This window comes from Arvicanthis niloticus, chromosome X, assembly GCF_011762505.2.
Source record: "Arvicanthis niloticus isolate mArvNil1 chromosome X, mArvNil1.pat.X, whole genome shotgun sequence".
Classification (NCBI taxonomy): Eukaryota; Metazoa; Chordata; class Mammalia; order Rodentia; family Muridae; genus Arvicanthis; species Arvicanthis niloticus.
This window is the reverse complement of record NC_047679.1, coordinates 48,908,912-48,936,080: the sequence shown is the minus strand read 5'-3', so window position 1 is coordinate 48,936,080 and position 27,169 is coordinate 48,908,912. Positions and strand designations below refer to the sequence as shown.

At 38.7% G+C, this 27,169-nt stretch overlaps 2 protein-coding genes across 15 annotated transcripts in view; both read right to left on the bottom strand.

Moving 5' to 3' along the window:
* The window catches only part of LOC143435602 (uncharacterized), a 38,106-nt gene extending 28,472 nt beyond the window's left edge, over positions 1-9,634 (bottom strand). For 6 of the 11 annotated variants that reach the window (XM_076919045.1, XM_076919032.1, XM_076919041.1 and 3 more), the window contains exons 1-2: positions 6,872-9,634; positions 5,255-5,327 (exon numbers count right to left, since the gene is read on the bottom strand). In XM_076919045.1, the coding sequence (XP_076775160.1) occupies positions 5,255-5,327; positions 6,872-6,953 (155 nt within the window). In that variant the 5' untranslated portion in view covers positions 6,954-9,634. The remainder of the gene's footprint in view (positions 1-5,254; positions 5,328-6,871) is intronic. The other 5 variants (XM_076919033.1, XM_076919036.1, XM_076919038.1 and 2 more) reach the window with 5 other exon arrangements.
* Positions 9,635-10,394: 760 nt separating this feature from the next.
* Apoo (apolipoprotein O) overlaps positions 10,395-27,169 on the bottom strand; it is a 48,706-nt gene continuing 31,931 nt past the window's right edge. For all 4 annotated transcript variants that reach the window (XM_034486222.2, XM_076918929.1, XM_034486223.2 and 1 more), the window contains 2 exons: positions 14,930-14,995; positions 10,395-10,646 (listed from right to left, as the gene is read on the bottom strand). In XM_034486222.2, coding sequence (XP_034342113.1) covers positions 14,960-14,995 — 36 coding nt within the window. In that variant the 3' untranslated portion in view covers positions 10,395-10,646; positions 14,930-14,959. The remainder of the gene's footprint in view (positions 10,647-14,929; positions 14,996-27,169) is intronic.

Sequence of the window (27,169 nt, the reverse complement as noted above, 5' to 3'; positions counted from 1 at the left end):
CTAAGATCAGGGACTAGGCAAGGCTGCCCACTCTCACCTTACCTATTCAATATAGTACTGGAAGTCCTAGCCAGAGCAATTAGGCAACAAAATGAGGTCAAAGGGATACAAATTGGAAAGGAAGAAGTCAAAATTTCATTATTTGCAGATGATATGATAGTATACTTAAGTGATCCCAAAACTTCCCCCAGAGAACTCCTAAACCTGATAAACAACTTTACTAAAGTGGCTTGGTATAAAATTAACTCAAATAAATCAGTAGCCTTCCTCTACTCAAAAGATAAACTGGCTGAGAAAAAAATTATGGAAGCAACGCCCTCCACAATAGTCACAAATAAAATAAAATAAAATAAAATAAAATAAAATAAAATAAAATAAAATAAAATGGTGTGAATCTAACCAAGCAAGTAAAAGACCTGTATGACAAGAATTTCAAGCCCCTGAAGAAAGAAATCGAAACAGATCTCAGAAGATGGAAAGATCTCCAATGCTCATGGATTGGCAGGATTAATTTAGTAAAAATGGCCATCTTGCCAAAAGCAATCTACAGATTCGATACAATCCCCTTCAAAATTCCAAATCAATTCTTCATAGAGATAGAAAGAGCAATTTGCAAATTCATTTGAAACAACAAAAAACTCAGGATAGCGAGAACTATTCTCAACAATAAAAGAACTTCTGGGGGAATCACCATCACTGATTTCAAGCTATACTACAATGCAATGGTGTTAAAAACTGCATGGTATTGGAACAGAGACAGGCAGGAGGATCAATGAAATAGAAGACCCAGAAATGAACCCACACACCTATGGTCACTTGATCTTTGACAAAGGAGCTAAAACCATCCAGTGGAAAAAAGACAGCATTTTCAGCAAATGGTGCTGGCTCAACTGGAGGTCAGCATGTAGAAGAATGTAAATTGTACAAAGCTCAAGTCCAAGTTGATCAAGGACCTCCACATAAAACCAGCTACACTAAAACTAATAGAAGAGAAAATGGGGAAAAGCCTCGAACACATGGGCATAGGGGAAAAGTTCCTGAACAGAACACCAATGGCTTATGCTCTAAGATCAAGAATTGATAAATGGGACCTCATAAAACTGCAAAGCTTCTGTAAAGCAAAGGACACTGTCAATAGGACAAAGCAGCAACCAATGGATTGGGAAAAGATCTTTACCAATCCTACATCTGATAGAGGGCTAATATCCAAGGTATACAAAGAACTGAAGAAATTAGACTTTAGACTATCAAATAACCCTTTTAAAAATGGGGTACAGAGCTGAACAACGAATTCTCAACTGAGGAAACTCGAATGGCCAAGAAGCACCTAAAGAAGTATTCAAGATCTTTAGTTAGCAGGGAAATGCAAATCAAAACAACCCTGAGATTCCACCTCACACCAGTCAGAATAGCTAAGATTGAAACCACAGGTGACAGCAGATGCTGGCGAGGATGTGGAGAAAGAGGAACACTCCTCTATTGTTGATGGGATTGTAAGCTGGTACAACCACTATGGAAAGCAGTCTGGTGGTACCTCAGAAAATTGAACATAGTGCTACCTGAGGACCCAGCTATACCACTCCTGGGCATATACCCAAAAGATGTTTCAACATACAACAGGGACACATGCTCCACTATGTTCATAGCAGCCTTATTTATAATAGCCAGAAGTTGGAAAGAACCCAGATGTCCTTCAACAGAGGAATGGATACAGAAAACGTGGTACATTTACACAATGGAGTACTACTCAGCTATTAAAAACATTGAGGTAACTCAATCACAAAAGAACATACATGGTATGCACTCACTGATAAGTGGATATTAGCCCAAAAGCTCACAATACCTAAGACACAATGCATAGACCACATGAAACTCAAGAGGAGGAAGGAAGACCACAGTGTGGGTGCTTTGGTCCTTTTTAGAAGGAGTATCAAAATACTCAACCAGAGCTCCCAGGGTCTAAACCTCCAGCCTGAGAACACAAAGGGAGGGACTCATGGCTCCACCTGTATAGGTAATTGAGGGTGGCCTTGTTAGGCATCAGTGGAAGTGGAGGGCCATGGTCCCCAAAAGTCTGGATCCCTAGTGTTGGAGAATACGAGAGCAGGGAGGCAGGATTGGGAGGATGGTGGGAGAACACCCTCATAAAAATAGGAAGAGGGGGTATGGGATATGGGGTTTTGGGGGAGAATGGAAGAGGAGATAACCGTGAAAGGTAAATATGTAAAATATCCAACTTAAAAAAACAGATAATGGGTCTGGCAAAAAAAAAAAAAAGATAGTTTACTTATTTCAAATTATTTTCAAAAGTTTCCAGGAGATGCTTATTGGCTAAAATCTTATTTTAAACTCTTCACAAAAGAATTTAAGTCCCTGTATAATATTCTCAAGAGAGATGAAAATTTCGTCAACAATAATTGACAAAAAAGGAGTAATTTTACAAAAAGTAGATGCTATATTATATAGATTGATTAGTTGTTGGCTGTTTTATAATAGTCCTTTAATAAGAGATTATTAATAAAGATTTATATTTCTTTAAATAGTGTCTTCATGACTCTCTGAGGGTGGAAGGAGCAGCTGTTGGCGCTTCTGCCCTGATTTTACAAGAACTCTGAAAAATTGGCTTTAAAAACAAAAGAGGGGAAAAAGGAACCCTCAGAATGTGTCTCCCAAAAATACTCTCTATCATGCCTTGTTCACTTTTAACTTTCTAAAACCGAAAGCTCATGGCAAATCTGCTGCTGACTGCCTCTGGCATCGCTGGGACCAATAAAAACTATGCCACAGCTATGCGCAAGGACTCTCTTACCCTTAAATGGAATGTCCAGGACCCAGTTCTCATATGGGGCTGAGGATTGATATACCTGTTTGATACCACAGAAGGCACAGCTAAATGGCTGCCAAAAAGATTAATGAAATAAAATAGATACCCCCACAAAACCAGGCCCAATTACAAATAAGATGAATAACAATTGACATTCAGGGAAGAGAAATCTCCCTGAGAATTCCCTTCTTTTTCCTTTCCAGGTAAAAATGAATCACCAGTGATGTCTGCTGTTAGGAGTTCTAATCCTGATGCTGGCCTCTGGACTTATACTACTCAGACCTCCAATGGGCCTTTGACAAGGACATCCAACAGCAGAGATTGATATCACTAATCTGAAGAAATCCCTCGTTTCACTGTCTGAAGTGATCTCCAAAAATTGCAAAGGACTTTATTGGACTTGATTTTCTCTTTTACAATAGAAAAGACTGTGTACAGCTCTAGACTGTGTACAGCCCTTAAAGAAGAATGTTGCTTTTACATAGACAAAACAGGGATGATTAAAGAGAACATGAAAAAGGTCAGAGAAGGTCTTGAGAAAAGACAGAGAAAGAGAAAGATGAGAGCTGGTACAAGAATTGATTTTCAACCTCTCCATGGTTGTCAACCCTACTTCCTTCCATCTTGGGATCATTAATTGGGTTATTTTTGCTTATTTCTTTTGGTCCCTGGGCCTTAAATAGGCTGACTAACTTTGTGAAACAACAGATAGATAATCTGATAACAAAATCTACTCAGATACATTATCATAAGTTAGCTATGGAGGACCATGAGACTCAAGATGAGGTTGTTACTCTATCCAGGGTGTTCCCAAATCCCATCTCCACCCAACCTAAAAGAGGGGACTTCTGCCCCTAGACCAAGCAGAGAGGGGCCACCCAGAACCCCCTGACTGGCAATCTGAATTCTTGCTTAGGCTGCGAGGCTAAGCACTGCAAGGGAATATAAATAAAAGTTAAAAATATCTTTCTGGGTTCCCTGAGGGACAAGCCTGACTGCATAGGAGTTGATGTCAAAAGTATCCCCCCTCCAGGAAAAAGACATTGGGACAGGTAATGGCCCTCATGTCTCACTGGACAACGACAGGAGGACCGGAGCCATTACAAGGTCTCCCTTAATTACTGGAGGTCAGGCCTCTATCCCTACCTTGGCATGATTAGAATTGCCATGGCCCTTATATACTTGAAGAGGGGAGATGTCAGGGGCAGCCCTGCTTATACACTGAAGGCCTAAAATCAACCATAAGCCTAAAATCAGCAATAGGCCTGACATACATGCCTGCTAACACAAAGTCTTGGGTCTCTGTGGAAAAACACTGAAACAGATGGCTATAAGCTATTGTAAACAGGTAGCTTTTGTGAAAATTTACCAGCCTGACTATTCATAGACCTTTTAAATAGGCAGCCTTGGCAGATAGTACCAACTTAGATAAGGACAAGTGAATCATAGGCAGAGTCATGGTAACCTGACTCCTGAACCTTCACCCAGCTGATACCCTGTTCTGAAAGGTATCTGTACTCCCCCTGAACACCTATGGTCCTGTGTCATCCCCTTCCCCACATCCTGAACTTTTTGTGTTTATAACCCCTGTGTTAAAAAGTAAAAATTATGATTTGATAAAAAAAAAAAGGTGTGAGCCATCAAAATCAGTCCCCTGTACTTTTAATATATAAAAATATCTTAAATTATTAAAAGTCAAAAAATAAAATAAAGCAGTTGCAGGTGGATCTCAGTGAGTTCGAGGCCACCCTGGCCTACATAGTAAGTTGTAGAACTGCCAGAATGACATAGTGAGACCCTTGTCTCAAAAACAAATAAACAAACAAACAGATGTTTTCTCTAACAACAGTAATAATAAACATTTCAGGGTATATGTTATGCCTTAAGTCTTAATTTAAATTGGGTTAAGAATACAAAAACCATTAATGTATTTTACCTTCATGCTATGTACATACTGACATATGACCATGAACAGGAACTGTGTACATAAGACTACTCTTACATGCACTAACATATGACCATGCTGGAAACTGTATACATGTGAACATACACATATGTGTCTACATATGTTCATGCTCAAGAATTGTACACATGTGAAAACATGCATTATGTGTTGACATACAACTATGCTGAAGAATTACTCACAGGTAAACATGCCTTTATATACCAACATATAACCATGGTCAGGAATTACATACACATGACACACATATAAACTGACATGTGACCATGTATGAGACTGCATGGATGTAAACAAGCATATATGCACTGATGTGTGACCTTACTGGGAAAGTACATGCATCTGAACATGCATATATGTGCCAATACAGAAAACTATATCCAGTGTCTTAATTAGTTTTTCTACTGCTGTGATGAAATTCCATAACCAAAAGCAACTTGGGAAGGAAGGGGTTGATTTGGATTACTTACATATCCTTAGTCACAGTCCTCTGAGGAAAGCCAAGGCCGGAACTCAAACAGGATGGGAACTTGAAAGCAAGAGCTGATGCAGAAGTCATAAAAAAGTGATATTTGCTGGCATGCTCCTCATGGCTGCTTAGCCTGCTTTCTCATGCACTAACATATGACCTTGGGCAGGGGACTACAACTGCCTGGGCCCTCCCGTACTGATCATTAATTAAGAGAATACACTACAGGTTTGACTACAGCCTGATCTTATGAAAGCATTTTCTTAATTGAGGTTCCCTCCTCTCAAATAACTATAGCTGTGCTAAGTTTACAAAAAACTAGCCAGCAAACCCCAAAATTGCATACATCTGAGTACGTGCATATGTCCCAACATATAAACATTGTCAGGAAATACATATATATGAACACATGTCTATACACTGATATGTTCTCATAAAGGACTGCATGTAGGTAAATATGCACATATATACCAAAATATGCACAACACTCAGGAACTATATGTGTGCCAACACGTGACTGCTCTTGGAAACTGTACACATGTGAACACTGCATATGCACTCACATGAGACAAGTGTGAACATCTGCATATGCACTAACACAGTCTCATGATCAGGAATAGTAAACATGTGAACACACACATATGCATTAACATATGACCTACTCATGCTCAGAACTACATGTGACCACATACATATATACCAACATATGTCCAGGCTCAGGATTTTCATGCATGTGAATATACGCATATGTGCCAACATATGACTCTGCTCAGGAACTGCATATGTGTGATTATGCAATGCACCACCATGTGGCCATGCTTGAGAACTGCAGATATGTGAACACAATCAAATGCACTGCCATGTTACCTTGCTCAGGAATTGTACATGTGTGAATAACACATATGTGCTAATATGTGCTAACATGCAACCACAGTTAAAACTGCCTGCACATGAACACTCAAAAATACCGCAACATATTCCCACCATCCAGAACTGCACAAAACAGGCCAGGCATGGTGGTACACAACTGTATTCCTAGCACTCAGAAGGCAGAAACTGGCAGAAGTCTATGGTCTACAGAGAGAGTTCCAGGATAGCCAGGACTACATGGAGAAATTGTCTCAAACAAAACAAACAAAAAACAAAACAAAAAAACCAGAACAACATGCAAGTGAACATGTGTATAAAAACCAATATATAACTGACCTTGAGAACTACATGATTGCAAAACATGTGCATATATATTGACATATGGCCACATATGGAACTGCACATAAGTGAACACACATATATCACAAACATGTGACTGTGCTGGAAAAGAACACACATATGAATGAACATGCATATATGTGCTGACATGAACATATTCAGGAAATATATGTATGTGAACACATGAATATATACCAACATATGGCCACACATAACTTGCATGCATGTATGTGCATGTGTGACAATATGTACCACACTGGGAACTACATAAATGTATGTACATGCATGTGGATCTTCTGAAAACTTAATGATTGTAAACACACAAATTTGCAGACATGTGACCACACTCAGAACTGCACATGTGGAAACATGCATGTAAATGCCATGTGACCTCTCAGAAGGTACACACCTGCCAGCACATGCATATGTATCTGTTGGGCTATAGCGTGCAAGGGCGTTGGTCCTGTAGTGTTGAACTGTGAGTTCCACATCTGCCACCCTCAAGGGACTAGGGCCGTGGCTCAGAGAGGCAGAGACACAGGAATTTGACTGAGTTCACTCCACGCTGGTGTGGGCAGACGCCGGGCTGTGAGAAGCTGCAGGACTCAGCTCCAGGGGTGGAAGAACACAGTCTGATCCCACGGGGGGCCAGAGCTCTTGAGTTGGGGATCCCCAGGCCAGGAGGCGGCTGGGAACTGGTCAGTTCTCAGTCCCTTGGGCTCTCAGGCGCTGCTGACAGGCCATGGAAGGGCTGAGAACGACCGGATCAACCTGCAGCCAAAGGTGGAAGGGGAAGAAGCTCTGGCTGCGTCCTGCAGGAATGAGACTCTTGGTCACAGCAACTCGATTGGCTGGGTCATGGCTAGATCAGCTTGCTCACTTGAGTTGGTGGCCTCCGTGGCTGGAACACAGAAAGGTCCTCGGCGGGAGATCAGAAGATGGCTTGGTAGTTGAAGACCTTCTCCACAGTTCCCCACGGAGGGCCCCAAAGAAAAGAGATAGCCCATGATCTTAAAATGTTTACTGTCATGGTGGAAAATGGATGAAGCTATACCCCCAGTAATCTTAGGGTGGGCCTGAGGTTAAATACCTTTTGCAAGGAGGAGTGTCTGGGAAGGAATGCTTAATTGGTTATGCCTTCTGGTCTTTAGGTACCTCATTAATATGGAGATCTATTTTGAGGCTCTGTGGCCTGTAGTCACATCCTTTACCTGTGGAGGGGCTAGTAGAGGTGTGGTCTTACTTGATCTATGGCCACAGACCTCTCTGTGGGGGGCTGTAGCTATGTGAAAGGAGCCAGGGGCCCAGGAGCAAGGCCAAACTCCTACCGTCCCTGAGGGTCTCCAGGTTTCAAAGCCTGCTCGACCAGGTACCCAGCTTCCTCTCATAGCTCACTGTCCCACATGTGTCAACATGTGATCACTCTCAGAACTTATACACACATGTTAAAATGTACATATGTGCTAGCATGTGACCAAATTTGGAATTTCCATGTGTGTCAACATATACATATGTGCAACAGAACCAGGCTCAGAACTTACACAGGTAAGTTCTGTATATGGACATACATGCTGACATGTGACCATGCTTAGAACTGAATACATATAAACATACATATTTGCCAAGACATGTGTCTGTACACATGTGAACATGTATGTCCTGACATGTGACCTCCATCATAAGTAACACATATCAATACACACATATGCACTGACATGTATTTTGCTCTTGGAACTTGCATCTGTGTAAAACTATGTGATCTATCCTGGTTGAGAGGTAACTTCTCTGCAGTACTAAACATGGATCATGTACTACCAGGAACCTCTCTGTAATACCCAATCCTATTCCCCCACAGAGAAGGTAAGTCTTAAGGCAATTTTCAGTCGTGACTGAAAAGACAGCAGTGGAAAGTCATACCTTACAGTTAGGAGATTCAGGTATCTATTGATAAATAATCACCAAAGCATGCTGAGGTGTATGTAAATCAAGTAATCTCAGTGAAGAAACTTGTGGAATCTATTCAGCAGGGGTGACACAGACAAGCTAAATGAAGAAAGCCTAAAATAACAAAAACATTGTTGTAATTTCGGCCTAGCTTAAGCACTTGCAGACTATTAGTAATGTATAGTCCAGTGATACAAAAGTACTTTGGCATAGAAGAAAACAAAAGGCTTCTGGGTGGCTAGGGGAATTGTTATAGAGTCAAATTTGCTCATGGTAACAGTGCCAGAACCGTTCCTTTAATTTGGCTCTATTGGAAGTATTCAATATTAATTTAATAAGAATATGTCTATTTCTGTGTTACTGTCTTTTCAATTGCTATCAAATGTGGAAGGTCAACAATTAGGAACTAAACTGACAATACAGTAATATAGAAGCATTAGTTTTGAAATCTGATTGAAATTTGGAAATTGTACATTCCTTTTCACATGCTGTATACTTGCCAAGCTTCTGGGCTGGCTGACAAGTCAAAGGTGGTTCTTACTAGTCACATTCACCCTGGAAATTCAGAGGTCCATGAGCTGGGCACTAAGGAACCACAAAAGAGGAAGCCACAGACAGGGAGCCAGTACACATAGCAGCATCTTTCATTGCCCCACCAGCCATGAACACACACTACTTCATTATTCATTTCTCCCTGGCATTCAACAACTGGAAGACCTATAGAAACTAGGAGGCAAATGACACAATAAAGGTCATTGTTACTAGTTTCTGAATGTCTTAGTGTCTTAGTTATTGTTCTATTGCTATGAAGAGATACTAAGACCAAGGCAACCCTATAAAAGAAAGCATTTAGCTGGGGGATGGCTTACGGTTCAGAGGTTTAGTCCATTATCATCAAGATGGGAAGCATGGCAGTGTGATGCAGGCATTGTGCTGGAGAAGCAACTGAAACAGACAAGCATGGCACCATAGCAGTAGTTAAGAGCTTTACATCCTGATCCACAGGCAGAGAACGTAATCAAGACAGCCTGGCACGGGCTTTTGAAACCTCAAAGCCCACCCCCAGTGAAACACCTCTTCCAACAAGGCCACACCTCTTAATCTTTACCAAACAGTTCCATTACCTGGGGACCAAGCATTTTTTAAAGGTAGAACTTTAAAAAAAAAATTTATTTGATATTTTATTTACACTTCAGATGTCATCCCCTTACACCATTTCTCTCCACACTCCCTGCCCAGGAACCCCCTATCCTATCCCCCTCCTCCTGCTTCTATGAAGATGTGCCCCCACCTACCTCCCCACTCCCACCCACCACCCTCGAATTCCCCCATACTCGGCATTTAAACATATGACCTAATGGGGCCACTTTCATTCAAACCACCACAGATGTGTCTTGCTCCTTTATTGGTTTCTGACGCATCATCTCTAAGCTCCTCTCTTCACTTCTAGGTTGTAGGGTCCAGTCTGCTGACTGCCAACTGGTGCTGCCCTAAAGAGCAAATACTGCCAGGGAAGAGCACACCAACTGGTTATCCAGTGCCATAATGTCAGCCCTGAAAACATACATACAAGTAACATTGCACAGAGTGAACAGGAGATATATATTACATGCATGCAATAACAACTGACAGCAAAAGAGGCCATAAATGTAAAAGAGAGCAGGGAGGAGTATATATGAATCTTTGGAGGGAGGAAAGGGAAGCAAAAAATGGTGTAATTAAAATAAGCAAGCAAGCAAACAAAAAGATCTCAAAGTAAGGCAAATAAAACAAAAACCCTTAAAAATCAAAATATTGTCTTTATCATACACGCTCATGTGCATACACATCCACCATCCACTGCATATGTGTACATGAAAATTAAGAGAACACACACGTGAGAGAAATGAGCCTCTCACAATAACCATGTGTATACATAAACCATATGGATAAGCACTTGAGACGCTCACTTAAACTGTTACTCATATCAGTAAAGAAAGCAGGCCAGCTTTGTTGGAATCTGGACTTTAATTATGTACATAAATAGTGATATAAGAATGAGGAGTTCTAAGGCTTGTACATTATTTCCATGTGAAAGATTGTAGATTAGTTGGCCTGTAATATGGCATCACCCAAAACAGCAAAAAGGCTTAGTGTTGTTTTTCCTGAAGAAAGCCAGTTTACTATATCCAATACTGATTCTGCCATTTGTCTGTAGAAATACTGATTTACCGTCTGGAGTTCCCAATGTTTATCTATAACTAAAAGAAAGAAAGAAAAATATAAGTTAAGTGTATCCAGGAAAATAAAAATGACTCTAAAATTATGCATTTTGAAATTTATTTAATCTTAAATAAACAATATCATTTTACATTACCATTTCATTGCCATAAAGAGAATGAGCTAGAGAACACTGCAGATGCTCCAGATGAGTGAACCAAAACTGAGGATGTATTCCATCCACAGTACATTCAGACTTTCAACTGGCTGAATACCCAAGCATACTGAGGTAGGTGGATGATGCCAAGTACATGCCTAAATGGTACAGCAAATACTATGCACCTCTTGTCCTCTGAAGACCAAGACATGTGTGAGCGGGAGGAGAATATAATTACATCATCCTCAGACAGCTGGATGTCTTTCCTCACACCTTCCTTTACCTCATATCCTTCCTTTCAAGAATGAAACACACAAATGCACACATCAAAGCCAAGCTCAGTCTTCTCCAAATTGTCTTTTCCTTCATATTTGATGAGTGTGTTCCACAAGTAGAAGTTTATAAACATTCTTGTGTGCTGGGAATTAATCCCAGCACCTCACACATGTTAGCAAGTTCTCTAGCACTGAGCATACAGCCCCAACATGTTAGAAGCCAGTGATTGACTATTCACTTGATCTTTTAATATAAAATAAAAAATGATCAAAAAAAGCAAACAACTAGCTAATTGTTCTCTCTCAGTTTATTAACCTTTGTTTGCCTCTCTAAGAATTTAATAGATTTACTGTTTTGTTAAACACTGGAAGCAACCTATATTAACAAGGATTAAGTAAGCAATGGTATAGAGAGGTTCCATCCAGGACTGATGGAAACAGATGTAGAGACCCACAGCCAACCACTGGGCAGAACTCAGTGAATCCTGTGAAAGAAGGGGAGGAAGGATTATAAGAGCCAGAAGAGTCAAGGGTACCACAAGAAAACCTACAGAATCAACAAACCTGAACTCATAGGTGCTCACTGAGATTGAACCAAAAATCAGGGCCTGCATGGGTTTGATCTAGGCCCTCTGTATATATGTTATAGCTATGTAGCTCTCTCTTCTTATGGGACTCCCAACAGTGAGTGCCATGTTTGGCTGAAATCCCTGGGAGGCCTGCTCTTTTCTGAAAAGAAATGGAGGAGGTGTGGATGGGGAGAGGAGTTAGCAGGGGGGATCTAGGAGGAGAAGGAGGAAAACTGCAGTTGGGATGTAACATATGAGAGAATAAATTAAAAATAAGAAAAATTAAAAGTAAGCCATGGTAAAAGTATAAACTAGGAACCAGCTACATAAATAAAGAAGGGGCAAAATGAATCTACAAATACATACAGAGAATAGACACAGAAAATTAAGCTGAAGAAACATCTTCATTCATTTCTTCAACACACCTAAACAGTGCTGTCTATGAGGTATATTAACAAAAACTGGAGGCTAAACCTGATCAAGCCTTTACATCCAACTGTCACTATCCAGGAAATACAGAGAAGAAGGAATGAAGGGCACATGGAGCTCACAGTAAGTGGATAAATTTAGACACCACCTGAACATGGTAAATTGAAGACCAAAACCACCAAGTTTTTCAACGAATAAATGAAAAATAGGAAAATACTACATTTAAAAGACAATTAGGAGACTTACTCACTAAAATGTGAGAGACGGTTTGAGTCCTGGTTCAAATAAACCAACTACAAAGTTACTACTGACAAGCCAGTATGGCTTTATCCTTAGCAGTCAGGAAGCTGAGGCAGAAAGATCACAAGTCCAAGACCTGCATGGACCACATAGTAAGGCTATGTCTCAAAAAACAATAAAGGTATTGCTGAGACAAACAGGAAAATCTGTACACTATTATTAGAGAGTATTAAGGAATTACTATTAGTTTCTTTTGGTATGAGGACAAAATTATACATACCTTCATGGAGTTTTCTGTGTACTTGTAGAATGATATAAAGAAAATGATCTCATTTTGTCAAAAAAATCAAAAGTATGCAAATGTGTACTATCTATTTAAATACAAAGATACTAAAATGTCTAATGTACCAGATGAGGAACAGAGACTATCTCTGGGAAAGGAAAAATGACCAGGCAAGTTTTTTTAAATGTTTAGTTAGCGCTGGGGTATAGTCAGAGATAGAGTGCTTGTCTACCATGTGTAAAGCCCCAGGTTTACACATGGTATCCCTATCTTCCAAAAAGAAAGCTACAACTAGCATACATTGTTTTTATTTTATTTGTGCACAGTATGTACATATGTGTATGTATGCATTCACATGCATGTGTGCATGCAGGTGCACATGGACCTATTGGCCAGAGGTTGACCTTGGCTATCTTCCTTAATCACTCTCTACTTTAATTTTGAGACAGGATCACTCAATAAACCTTGGGCTCATTGATTTGGCTAGATTAACCAGCCATCATCCTTTAAGAATCTATCCATCTCCTCCTCCCCAGTGCTGGGATTATAGGTACATGTTACCATACCTAGCTTTTTACATTAGTTCTGGGAATCCAAATTCGGGTCCTCTTGCTTCCATGGCAAGCATTTTGTTGACTGAGCCATCTACCTAGCCCCCTATTGCTTTTTTAATTAAATATTATACCACCAATAAAGTTCTAAAAATTCAGGACCAAAAATTGAGGTTGTAAATACAGCGAGCTGAAACCTGGTCTAGAATATCTCTCAACACTGAGATGGATATCTACTTTTTCTTTGTTAGGTCTTGCCCCTATAGAGAAATACAAACACAGTCTATGTAAAGTCTCTAAAGGACTTGTATGGCTCTCTGGAAGTTCACTTTCTACTCTCCCGTCTATTGCTATATCCCCAGAAATGCTGATTCTGGGGTGAAGCCTGGGCCTCTGCCATTTAACAAGATCTTGTTGTCAGTTATTAAATTATTTGTGTAACAGCAGAGAATTACTGACTTTGCATTAGTATAAATGTCAAAGTGGAATTGGATTTGTTCTCTGTGACCCATCAACCAGAATTAGGACCACCCTAGGAGTCACAAGAAAATATCTTTTGCTTACTTAAGCAAAAGCTTCCTAAAATATCAGAACTGCCCAAAGACAGCTGCCCTGTGGGGTATTTCCTTCCTCACAATGGAGATGTAAAAGGGGGTGACAGGAAGAGGATGAGGGGATTCTGCTGGAGGCTGATGGTTGCACTGGACAGTCTCAAATTCCAAATGATATGACTCTCTGGATTTCTAAAAACATGAAGACAGTTGAGAAAGAAAAACCTCAAACTCGAGAGTTACATGAATTTTAAATAGTACCTGTGATACACAACATTTTAAGATAGGCTGGAGTTGTTCACTGGTAAAATTCTTGCCATGCATGTATGAAGCCTTGGGTTCAGTCCCAATGCTGCACACACACACACACACACACACACACACAAAACAAGCATACAAAACAAGCATAAAAGAAAACTCATATTCATTGCAGGAAATGTAAAAAAAATATAAAGTTACAAATAAAAATACACATTTAAATTTTCTATTATACCTCTTGGTCTAACAAAATATCATATTTCCTTTCTTCTCTATTTAATAATTGTGGCTCTGAGCCTGTCGTCCTAGCTACTCAGTAGCCGAAGCTGAAAGATCAAAAATATAAGGCCAGTCCAGGCAACTTTACAAAACAGATCTAGAAAATAAAAAGGAAAGGAAGGGCTACAGGGATAGCTGGAGGGTGGATAATGTGCTTGCCTAACATGTAGTTCAATCCCAGTACCACGAAAAAAGGAATTTGTATATGCTCCCATGCAATTAAGTAAGACTGAAACAGTAATAATCCTCTTTATAGATATATAACTAAACTATTTTCACGCAGCTGAATATCTAAGTTAATTTTTAATTCCAATAATTTGGTAATTATGAGGAAGTCATAAGATCTATTACATAGTTTTAACATATAAACAAAATAGTAATATAATTAAAGTTTTTTTTTTACTTAGCAGGTACTTGGTAAATAAATATTAAGCAAACAGATGAAGAGTAATGGTATGTTGAACATAAGACCAATCAAAATTACATTGAGTTTTGAACCTGTCTGGTTCTAGCTTATCTAAATAAACCTGTGTTTCAAAAAAACCCACAAACAATTAAATAAGCCATGGCACATAAAGCCAGAAATTAAAGACAATAAATATGAGCATTAAGTTTCCACATCAAGATGAAAATGGTATATAATTAGCTAATTAACAATAAATTATTTCAGCTAGCACAAACAATGCTGACAATAACCAGAGTTTTGTTGTTGTTGTTGTTTTTATTCTTTACCTGATTAAAATGGGCAGAGCATGGAGTTTTCTATTTATTTCCAGGTGAATTCTTCACATTTCCTGGCTTGTAAAACAAAATTTGAGAGCTTTAATACAAGTTGAAAAGAAACAGTGAAACATTGCAAAGTATCTTTAGTATTTGGCAGAATAGAAACATGAAATATTATTTTCTTGGGAAATGGTTAAGCCATTTTATTGAGGTAGGGTGTCAAAGAAAGGCCTGGGAGATACCAAATTCTTAGCTGGGGTTGCAGTTAGAGATGTTAAAGGTGGTAATAAAAAAGGATGACCCATTTCTCAGTAAGGTGAAAGGATTAGTCAGTTTCCTTCAGTGCCCTGTTGTGGAAAATAACTTGGGCACAGGGAACAGAAAAAAGAAGCTACAGTAATTCTTATTCTATAGATTCAGCCAAACTGTTGATTTCATAAAAACAAAATCAAATCAATAGTGAAAAGATTTCTTAGTTCCTAGAAGTTAGATTTATTACTGTATGTCACTATCACTGTAGAGGGCCCTGTAGAGGGCTTGACAGACATAAGAAAGCTTGTTGCATTATCCACAAGGGCCAAATCATTAAACATAGACTCTCAAAGAGGTTTAAATTGGACCACACTGATTCTGCCTGGCCACCCTTGATGAACATATAATCAGGTCATGTCATCCATGAGAAATGTAGAAAAGTTTCCAGTAAGGAAAATGCACATGACAAGGCTTTCCTTTCCTTTATGTTTTTAAGACTTAAATTCTAAAATTTTATTAATAAGATCTCCTTGGATATCAAAGATGGAAACTCATGAACTGGCAGCCTGAAGAAGTCTAGGTTGCAGCTGGACAGGCCGTGAGACTGTGCTTTTGTAGACTAGACTTAGTGCAGGAGTCCCTGGTGGCCTCTCCCTCTCATCAGCACTCATGAGTGAAGGGATAAGAAAGCAAGACCATTTGACTGACTGTCACTGCTCAGCAAGGCTTCTAGAGAATTGTAAAGTCTATTGGAGTGGTTCAGAACTGTTTTCTATGTACTGCATTAGTCCCATTATACCAACATAATTAACTCTGCCCTCTCTTATTCACAAGAGGATCCTAGTTTGGATGATAATATAATTATATGGCCACCCTATCTACATACCACATCACTTTATGATGGAGTTCTGGGGAACAAGACCATATGCATCTTGAAGTGGTTCAACATAAAATGCAGACACTGACTGATAGGACTCTACAAGACTTAGTACTAGTGCTGCTCCTTTCCAGAATGGTCACTCCTCACCCCAGCCCAGCCCCAAATGTACACACATGTGAACACACACCTCACCACAGCCCGTTGGGCCTTTCTGCTGTTACTCAAGTTTGCCAAGCTGCTTTGTGAGACATCATTTTGATAAAAAATGTAATCTTTGCCCCTAAAATAGTCAATCCCAAATTTTTGCCTGGCAAAACACTCATTCATCCTTTTCTCAAGACCTTCTTTGTACCTTGCCCTTCAATTTAGGTTGTAATAGAACCTTACTGCATTTTCACTATTCCAACCTTCCTTCTGATTTGTATTATTTCCTTCATGTTTGAGTCTTTCTTTAACCTTATGAGCACATACTAGCTCTGGAACCTCCCACTACACAGCATTCAAATGTTTGGTGAATAAACAAATGGAATAACATAGAAATTAAGGATCTAGTGAGAACTAGTACCAAGCATGGTATTACAAACCTCTAATCCAAACACTTGAGAGGCAGAAGAAGGAAGACTGTGAGCTTATGGCCAGTCTGGTCAACATACACAGTCTCAAAAAAACAAAGTTTGGGTGACTGATTCTTTTTTTATGTTCTTTTTAATTGGATATTTTATTTGTTTACAATTCAGATTTCATCTCCTTTCCCCATTCCCCCCCCAACCACCTATCCCATCCCCCTCCTCCTTTATGCTTTTATACCATTTTGATTACATGCATGTATTAAGGTCAGTTCTAGGTTGAGGAACTAGCAATACAATAGATGCAAATAGTCAAGGAACAAACGAATAGTCAAGAAAAAGTAAGGCATTGAATCCAGTTACGTGAACACTCCCCTGATCACTGTTTCCAAGGGCTTATCAGGATGACCAAAATATCTGAGTCCACTTCCCTGTCCTAGCTCAAGGTAATTTTCCTGTCTGAAGCCTACTTCCTTGTTCTGGCCTAAAATTTAGATTCCTGTCTGAAATTACTTCTTTGTTCTAGGCTAATATTTAGATTCCTACCTGAAATTACTTCTTTGTTCTAGCCTGATGTCAGATTCCTGCCTGAAGCCTACTTCCTTGTCCTTGGCCCATGTCAGATTCTTGCTTTTAAAAAAAAAGACATAAAAAGGCTATGAAAGTAAAATCAAAGCTGACTACTGGGTCTGCCATAAAAGCAATGTGACTTCCCACCTAACTAAATGCATTTACATTTCAATTAACTTACTAATTGCCAAGTATATCTAATGATATTCTTAGATATTCTGCTGTCTATACCTACCTGTCTCTCAACCTCAAAAATAAATAAGATGTCAAATTTACAACTTTTCAAAAAAAAAAAGCATTCAGATGAAGAAAACAGGCAGGCAAAGCATTCCATTGTACTGATTAAGAAAACCAGCTCTACTGCCAAGAATATGGCTGTATTTAGATACATATCACTTATAGCAAAACAGATCAGAACCAATATCTCACTACAAAAATACTGGGTGCACACACTCACGACATTATAAATTAAGAGCTGTCTTGAGATAGCACCATGATCTCAAAGGAAACAACATTCTCATAGGCCAAAAATCTGTTTGCATTTTTAGAGAAAGTTTTCTAAAAAAAATTCCCTATAATCTAATTTTAATGCATTTTTAGCATATCCTTACTATGTTGATGAACACAAATAATTTGTTAGCACAACTAAACCATTTTCAAAAATATCAAAACATTGGATCTTAATTACTATGCACTGTTATGTAAAGGGGGATAGCCAGTGGGATGCTTAATCTTTATTGCCAACTTAACTGGATTTGGAATCACCTAGGAGACACAGGTGTGTCTGTAAGAGTGCTTCCAGAGAGGTTTAACTGAGGAAGAAAGACCTACCCTAAGTGTGGGTCATGGTCTCAGGTTCCAGACTAAACATAAAACAGAAAGTGAGTGGATCACCAACATTCCCTGCTCTCCGATTCCTGTTCTGTTGAAATGTGAGGAAATGAAAAGTCACAGCTGATAGCCATTTCCATCACCATGCCTTTCCAACCACGATGGACTAGGCCTTCAAAGAAAGACCTAAAATAAACCCTCCCTCTCTTAAGGTGCCCCTTATCAGGTACTTGATCTCAGTAATAAGTAACTAATGCAGCCAGCCAACCAGTGGAAGAATTGCATCCTCCTAAAATGTGAGAGTCCTAGGTCTAGACACAGCTTACTATGCAGGCATGAATTTGTGAGTTTGATTCCCAAACTCCATATTTAAAAAAAAAAATATAGACATGGTAATACGTAATCTCAGAAGTAGGGAGATGTTTCAGAGGCCAGCAAGCATAGCCTACTTGGAAAGTCCCAGGCCAGTGACAAACCCAGTTCCAAATTAAAAAAAAACAAATAAAACAGCACTAGAGGAATGGCACTGTCGTCTATACTCTGCTCGTGCAAGTGCACACACACACACACACACACACACACACACACAGAGTTAGGAACTGAACTATTTCCAGCAATTACCTAACTCCTTCTCCACCATGCAATTTCCTTACTTATAAAATGGAGGTAATAAAATCTGACAGACTCCTGAGTAAGGAGCATGCTAAACTAAGCTAAACGAATGTGACCTACTCTGTATGATAGGTCACTTCTTTTAAATAAAAAGTAACTAATAATGGAACCAGCCTAAATGCCTATAGTAGAGGAAGAGATAAAGAAAATGTGGTATGTGTCCTTAGTGGTTCGATTATAAATAATAATTTTTTATATTTGCAGAGAAAAATTGTATTTGCAGAATACAGAATTGGATACAACTGAAGATTATTAAGCAAAATAAGCCAGGCTAGGAAAGATATACTGTATGTTTTCTTTCATATGTGGCTTCTAGATTTTAATGTGTATGTGTATATATACATGTCTGTGTAAAACTAGAAAGTGAACCATGAGAGGGGAAGAAGAGGTTTTTAGAGAGAAGGGAGGGGTACTAAAATATATCTGCTATTAAATAAGGGGAGTTTACTGTGTGGAGAGACAAGGCTTAAAGAGGAGCTAGGGAGTGAGAGAGAGGTGTGAGGAAAGAGAATCAACGAGAACAAAGCATGTACGAAAAATACCAAAACAGATTCCATTATTTTGTATGCAAATGGAAGAATACAATGTAAAAGTATAAAATAAATAGGCGTGGTCAGATGACTTGTTAAAGAACATAACAAAATTCCAGTTCACTAGAATGTGATAGGCAGAACAGTGGCTCCCAAAGATGTCTGTGTCTGAGAACCGGAGACTGTACCAGATGAAGCATGGGCCCAGATGAATTTAAAGAGTTAATAGAGACTAAGAAGGGGATAAAACAAGGGGGGTCAGAAAGAAGAAACTTAAAGAAGACCTATGTTGCTGGTTTTAAAGACAAAGGAAAGGTCAGCCTTACTTGCCCAGCAGCAAAACAGACCTTGGTTTACGACAGCAGGAACTAAAATCTGTCAAACACGTCAGTGAACAGGAAATTCTGTTCAAGGGTCTCTGGAGAGGAATGCAACCCTGCTGACGCCTTGATTTCATACTGTACTTCTGACCTACCATGTAAAGACAGTCACTCTGTACTGTGTTCAGCTTAAGTATATTTATTTGTTTCAGAGGCAATAGGAGACAATATTTATTGTATTGTAGACGTCACAATCTGTTAAGAGCCAAGAGTATTACGTAGTGGTAGAACACTTATCTAGCCTGCATGCAGCCAGCATGATGTAACAGTACATATCTGTTAAGAGGGTAGGTCATTTACTGTTCCTACCATAAAAAATTAAAAAGAAACTAAGGACAACATGTTAGATTCTCCATGAAGCTAAAATTGTTCTAAATGTGTTATTTCTCTTATATAAGACTATTAGAAATAAAGGAACTAGGTAATGATTTTTCTTTTTTTTTTTTTAAGGTTGAAAAGCAGACCTTCAGAACTTATTCATATTTTTGAAACTTTCTTCCATCAATTAGCAACTCCCCATTTCTCCCTCCTCCAGCCACCACCATCAATCAATCTTTGCTTCTGTGAGCTTGGTAACTCCATATATCTCACAGAAAGAAGAACCACGTGGTATATGAACTTCTATGACTACCAAATCCCTTAAGAGCACAAAAATTCCTCTCAACTACGCTTGGGTTTGGAGAGCTGAGGACTCGAGAATATAGGTGGAGAATGAGCAATGTTTACTCAGGGTGGCGGCTGCTATTCCCCTTGGTTCTCCTGCTGAGCCAACAGAGGCCAGACTCAAAACTAAAACTCAGCTTGAGAAGTTCTGCTCCGCTCAGTTTTCACGTTGATAAATGTTTGCGTTTCTGTGCTTTTCTGGCCTTTAAATAATAATTATTTTTGGCCTATAACACTCGGGTGAAAGTAACTTGTTGCAAATTTTAAAAACCTATGAAAAGCAAAACTGGCATTAACTGGGAAGATGGTTGTATTTAGTAAATTATAAGGGAACTCTAGAAAAAAAAAAGTGGGAGGCTGAACCACAAAGACAATCATATGTTCCAGGAAAGCCAGATTAGAAAGTAAGACCGTCTTTAAAAAGAGAACTATCTGAGACTCTAAGGCCTGATACATGAAATTAGCCTCTACTTGTGATCCTCAGAACTGAGGCTGCGATTATTCTGAAAAGGTTTCAGATTAACAATCAAATACCCAAGCTCTTATTAAATTTCTAAAAGAAAAGAATTATAGAGAAGAGCAGTAAGTCATCTATATGAAGAATTTCAGGTTATCAATAAAAGACAACAACAACTGTGATTGTTGGTGTGCATCTTTAATCCCAGCACTCCTAAGAATGAAGCAGAAGATGCTAACTTCAAAGCTACCCTGAACTACCCAACAAGACTCTCCTCACAAAAACAACAAAAATAGACATATGTACCCACATAGAGCTTAACAAAGGATCAAATAAGAAGCAAACCAAGAATTAGCTTGTCCTTTTGCAGGCACTACAGAGAACTGCTATGTACACAATCAGCAAAATCCGGGTTAGAAATGCTATTGGCCAAATGCACCAGATTCTTTCAACAAATAAAAATAAAAAAGTAAAAAGACAAAAAAAGGACTTGTAAATTAAGAATCTTAAGATGAAAAATTTAAAAAGGGGTTATTAGAAATAAAAAGAATTTGACATGATTGTACATGTCTTTAATTCTAGCACTCAGGAGGTAGAGGCAGACAGATCTCTTTGAGTTCAAGGCCAGTCTGGTCAATATAGTGAGATCCAGGCCTGACAGGGTTACATAGCAAGACCTTCGGGAGGAGACAGACAGACAATCAAACACACACACATAAACACACACATACGGGAAGAGAGAAAGAGATGGGGAGAGGGAGGGAGGGGGAGAGGGGGGGGGAAGAGAGAGAGAGAGAGAGAAGGTAGGCAGGCATCATGGATCATACCTATAATCCCAACACTGATGAGACTGAGGTAGGAAGATCACCAAAAGTCAGGGCTACCTGAGTTACACAGTAAGACCCTCTCAAAAACAAAATGAGAAAGCTATTACAATAAAATCCAGGATAGCAGATGGATAAGAGATGGAGAGGGCTGTGCCTCAGATCAGATATAGGGGAAGTTAAGTGGGAAGCTGGTGATTCTATTATTCATCTTAGTTCATGATTTAAAATTGTTTGCCTTTTAATAATTCACTTAGCTATAAAAAAGGTTTTTAGATCATTGTAAAAGGTTAAAAGCTGTTCAGTAGGGGAAACTAAAGAAATCTGAGTGTGTGATATGTATTAGATATTATTACTATCGACAATGAAAGAGCTTTCCTGGGTGTGATAGTATCATTAATATTCATATATAAATGAACCTCTTGTTCCTTGGGAATACATACTGAATTATATATGATGTATGGAAAGTGTAATGAATAGCTAGAATTTTCAACTGGTTCCATAAAAGAATAAACAAAATGCATGTATTAAAAGATGCTAAGACAACAGCAGATGCTAATCAGTTAATCTGAGTGAACGGCGTTGGTTTTTCAACTATTCTATAGTTTTAAAAGTTTTCTAACTGGGTATGGTAGCTCATGCCCTTAACCCCAGCATTTGAGAGAGAGAGGGTTGGATCTTCATGAGTTTGAGGTCAGCCAGTTCTATAAATTACTGGACAGTCAGAGTTATATAGAGAAACTCTGGCTCAAAAAAGAAAACTTTTCCAAAATAGACATTGGTAAATTATTTCTCTTTCCTATCTCAAGTTTAAAGTCAGCCTGGTCTACAGAGCAAGTCAAAAAACAAAACCAAATACAAATACAAACAAAACACTGCTCACAGCTCTGTGTGCTCTAAGAGCCTGCTGAAAACTACCCAATTGGTCACCAATGGATGTATTTTCCTATATAAAACTTAGTCTGCAGAAGTTAAAATAAATAAGCTACTGTCTTACATTGTTTATAATCATACTATTAAAGGAATAAAACAATAAAAATAATAAGATTCAATTGAGATAGTTTATATGTTTATATGTGGTATATTTATAAGCCAAGATAAAAGAAAATTAGGCAAGCTGAACTGGGTGTGCGGACCCGCACTTATAATCCTAGCACTCAAAAGACTGAGGGAGGAGGTTCAGGAGTTCAAAGTCATCCTCAGCTACATAGGAAGTTCAAGGCCAGTCAGGACAATATGAAATCATGGCTAAAACAAACAAAAAAGAATATGCAAGATCAATCATAGTGTTTTATAATATATACATACATAGTTAAATAAAAATGTAAAGAAAAAGGAGGCAATAAGAAAACACATTTCAGTTAGTGGTTTCCTCTGAGAGATATGCATGGCATTGGTAATTTCCTAGTTCTGAAGATAGGTAGATAATTCAAACATATGCGGCTTTATTGTTGGATTGGAAACTGTATACACATGTCACATATCCTTTTGTAGAAAAAGAAGCAACACAAACCATGTTGTGATGGCTGTATTTCTGAACACAGCTATCTTTACATTTTAGATAGTTCATTTTAGCTGAAGCAAATAACTTTTCTTTAAGTGGCCAATGACAATGACCAAGTAAAACACACCTTTATCCTAATAACTACTAGAGGAGAAAGGCTCTCTTTCCTTTGTCTGTGTCTTTCTTCTGGCATTATGGTTTATTTTGTGTTTCAGTTATTACTTCATCCCCCTTTACTATATGATGAGTTATCTGATTATTTTATATTCAGTGAAAAGAATATACTCAGCTTCAGGACCCCCAAAGACTCCTGCTCCAACATGGCTTAATTCTTTGCTCTCAATTAAAAAACAATGAATGGAGCTGGAGCAATGGCTCAGAGGTAAGAGCTACTACAGCAAAGAACTGGGATTCTGTTCCCAGCACCCACATGGAGGCTCACAAGTGATTATAACTTTAGGGGATACACACTTCTTCTGGCTTCCCTGGTCACCAGGCATGCATGTGGTGTACACATATACATGCAGGCAAAACACTCATACCCATATACAATAATAATAATAATAATAATAATAGCAAATTAAAAGAACCCCTCTGCTATATGATTAGTGTGCACACAGAAAATAAAAAATAAAAACAAAAAATAAAAAAGGAAGTCCCTCTATAAGTAGGTAATCAATTAAAAGTTAAAGCATATTTTTTCTGTTTTCCGTTTACTCTCAACTGTAAATAGCCTTGAACCATGCTGCCCTTCTACTTGGTTATAATTAGTATTTGATGAAATAGTTAATAAAAATGTACCTGTAGTTAAAAAAAAAATCAAAAGACCTCTGAAAACCATAAAATCCAACAAGGTGCTGGAGGGGGCAGTAGTCACATGTCATCAGCAAAGAGGCACTCCATTATCAAGTAATTTCTGAGGTCTAAGTCTTATCAATGCCCAAGCTAAGATGGCCTCCTACTATTCTCACCTAAACCTTGTACTAAACATCTAATGGACTCAACATCAATCTTATTTCCTCTTGTTGAGGACAGCTATCAGAAGTATGCTTGCTGGGTAAATACATGGAGGAACACTATGAAGTTCCCATTAACTTTGAAGAAGGCAGAAGTATAACAGATGAAACAAATGTAAACCCATAATGATGGACTAACTACTTATTGACTTTTTTGTGTATAGGTATTCCCTATATGTATGTCTGTTTACCACTTGCATGCCTGGCACTCACAGAGGCCAGAAGAGAGATCTGGAGCACCTGGAATTGGAGTCACAGAGGGGTATGAACTATCATGGGGGAACTGAATTCACACCCAGTGCTTTTTACCACTAAGGCATCTCTATAGCCCCCAGTAGTGAGCTACTTAGAAATCTTTACCATCCAACTCCAAAAAGACTTGCATAAAAATCTATTAATAGCTTTAAATGCCTGGGATTTATCATATTTTTTTCTTTCTAGGTCTTCAAATTACCACAAAATGTTGGTCTGTTTAATGTGTTCCAACCACAGTCCTGCATTGAGTTAAATTCTCTGAACAGCCAGAGAAAGGTGTTTCACAGTAACACCAACCTTGGCTTTGGTCAGGGTACACATCTATAGACATCACAGCAACCCATAACCCACACAGGCTTCGAGAAGGTCCTCCTCTTAAAGATAGTATGCCCTAGTCTGTAGTTGTAGCCCAGGGAGTAGTAGATGCTGATTTGGTCTCATTTTTCATGATTCTTTCTAAAGAAATTTTTTCTGACATTTTAATTCCTTTCCCATATAAAATTTTGGCATAACCTTTTTTAAGGAGAATTTTAAACAAGTAAAAAAGGCTTCCAAAGAAAATGTCAGAAGTGAAAATAAAACTAGATTTCTTTTTTAAAAGGGAGTGCCAGGTGACATGTGATACAGATGCAGAATTTCCCTCTTATGAGCTAGTTCAGCTAGCCCACATGATCAGAGCACTTGGGATACTGAGGCCAGGCGGGGGCAAGGGAGGGGGTCCTGCCATGAGTTGGGAGAGTAAAGGCTGGGCTGGGGTTTGGTTTGTTTGTTTGCTTGTTTGCTTTGGTTGTTGTGTTGAGTGGTGCTGGGAACTAAACCTGGGGCCTTGCACATGTTAGATAAGCAGCCTTCCAATGAACTATATCCTCAGCCCTTAAGAAAAGAGCTAGCTTAATGGGCTCAAAATAGACTAACTCCTTTGTAAACCATCAATATAAAAATCAGTTTTGAAGCTAGCTCAGTGGTTAATAGTACTTGTTCTTGCAGTGAACTCAGAATCATTTCCCAGCACCCAAATGGTGCTTCACAACTGTCTGTAACTCTAGTTCCAGGGAATTCAACAGCATCTTCTGACCTCCATGGACAACAGGCAAGCACATGGTAGACAGGTATATATGCAGACAAAACATTCAGACACATAGAATAAAACAAATAAACCTAAAAGCAATTTAAAAATCAGTCTTAAGATTGCACTAAAAGGTTAATTATGTATACAATGAGAACTTAAAATTTAGTCTATAATATTACTCCTAAATCCTGATATTTACATAAATATACATATATGTGTTTGTGGTGCTGGGGCCTTGTACATGCTAAGCTCACTTTTTTCCTACTGAACTACAACTCTAGTGTATTTTATTTAAAGACAGTTTGATGAGTATGTATTAATGATACAAAGTAAAAGGCTCCATAATGACATTTTCATCCACATACTTAATTTACTTTGATCATATTTGCCTGTTACCTTCTATTTATATATTTTACAAAAATATATCCTTTTGAAATAATTGGAGTCCAATAAACTTTCTTTGATCTCTACTGCAGAAAGTATGTTAACATAAGAACCCCAGTTTGTCCTTAGTCTCTGAACACACACGAGGCACGATGCCTCATTTTGTACTGAGCCTTCTTTCTTTGTTGTTTGTTGTTTGTTTTTGTTTTTCGAAACAGGGTTTCTCTGTGTATCCCTGGCCATCCCAGAACTTGCTCTATATAGACCTGCCTAGCCTTGAACTCAGATATTTTACTGCCTCTGCCTCCCAAGTGCTAGGATAAAAGGCATGCGGTTGGCACCACAACCTGGCTGTGAGTCTTCTTTAATAGATGCCATTTTTACAGGCCATATGCAACAAGCTATGTGGCCACTAGGAGAGTTAGGAATGTGGCCTATGACTACTCACTAACATATCAAACCCACACCCTCAGATGGGAGATGAACAAATAATACTAAAGAGAAGAACATAGCTTATGATTAAGTGTAAAATCAAGGGAAGGTGTATGTCTCAATTATGCATGTTATTACTGAGTCCATAATATATTCCATTTGAATCCAGGACTTTTTTATATTAATTCTTTTATGTGTATGGATGTTTTGCTTGCATATATGCATGTGTACCATATGTGTGCTTGGTGCCTTTGGAGGCCAGAAAAGGCAGATTCCCTCAAAATGGAGTGACAGGCAGTTGTTAAGCCACCATGTGGGTATATCAATTGAACCCAGGTCTTCTGGAAAAACAGCCAGTGCTCATAACCACTGAGACATCCCTCCAGCCCCAAATACTTTTAATCACACTTATTTACATGTGTTTGTACAGTATAAGAATGCACAAACTGGAGCTGGAGAGATGGCTCAGTGGTTAAGAGTACTTTACTGCTCTTCCAGAGGTCCTGAGTTCAATTCCCAGCAACCACATGGTAGCTCACAGCCATCTGTAACGAAAGCTGATTCCCTCTCCTGGGGTGCATGAAGACAGAATGCTCTAACATAAAATAATAAACATAAACTTTAAAAAAAGAATGGACATAGCACACAGTGTATGTGGAGGTTAGGGGAAAACTTGTGGATTATTAGTTTTCTCTTTCTACCATGTGGGTTCATAGGACCAAACTCAAGTCATCAGACTTGGCAGGAAAGACATCTCTACCCACCGAGCCATCTCACTGGCCTTGAATCCATGTATGGCACAACTTTTAGATAATACGATACACTCTGAGGAAGCTATATATATAGAACACAATAGATATGGCAGTCTAAGGCTATTTTGGGATGCCCTTTTTGGTCGCCATTTTTGACCTATTGTTAATAACCAAATACTCAGATATTCTACTGCTCTTCCAAAAAAGACAGT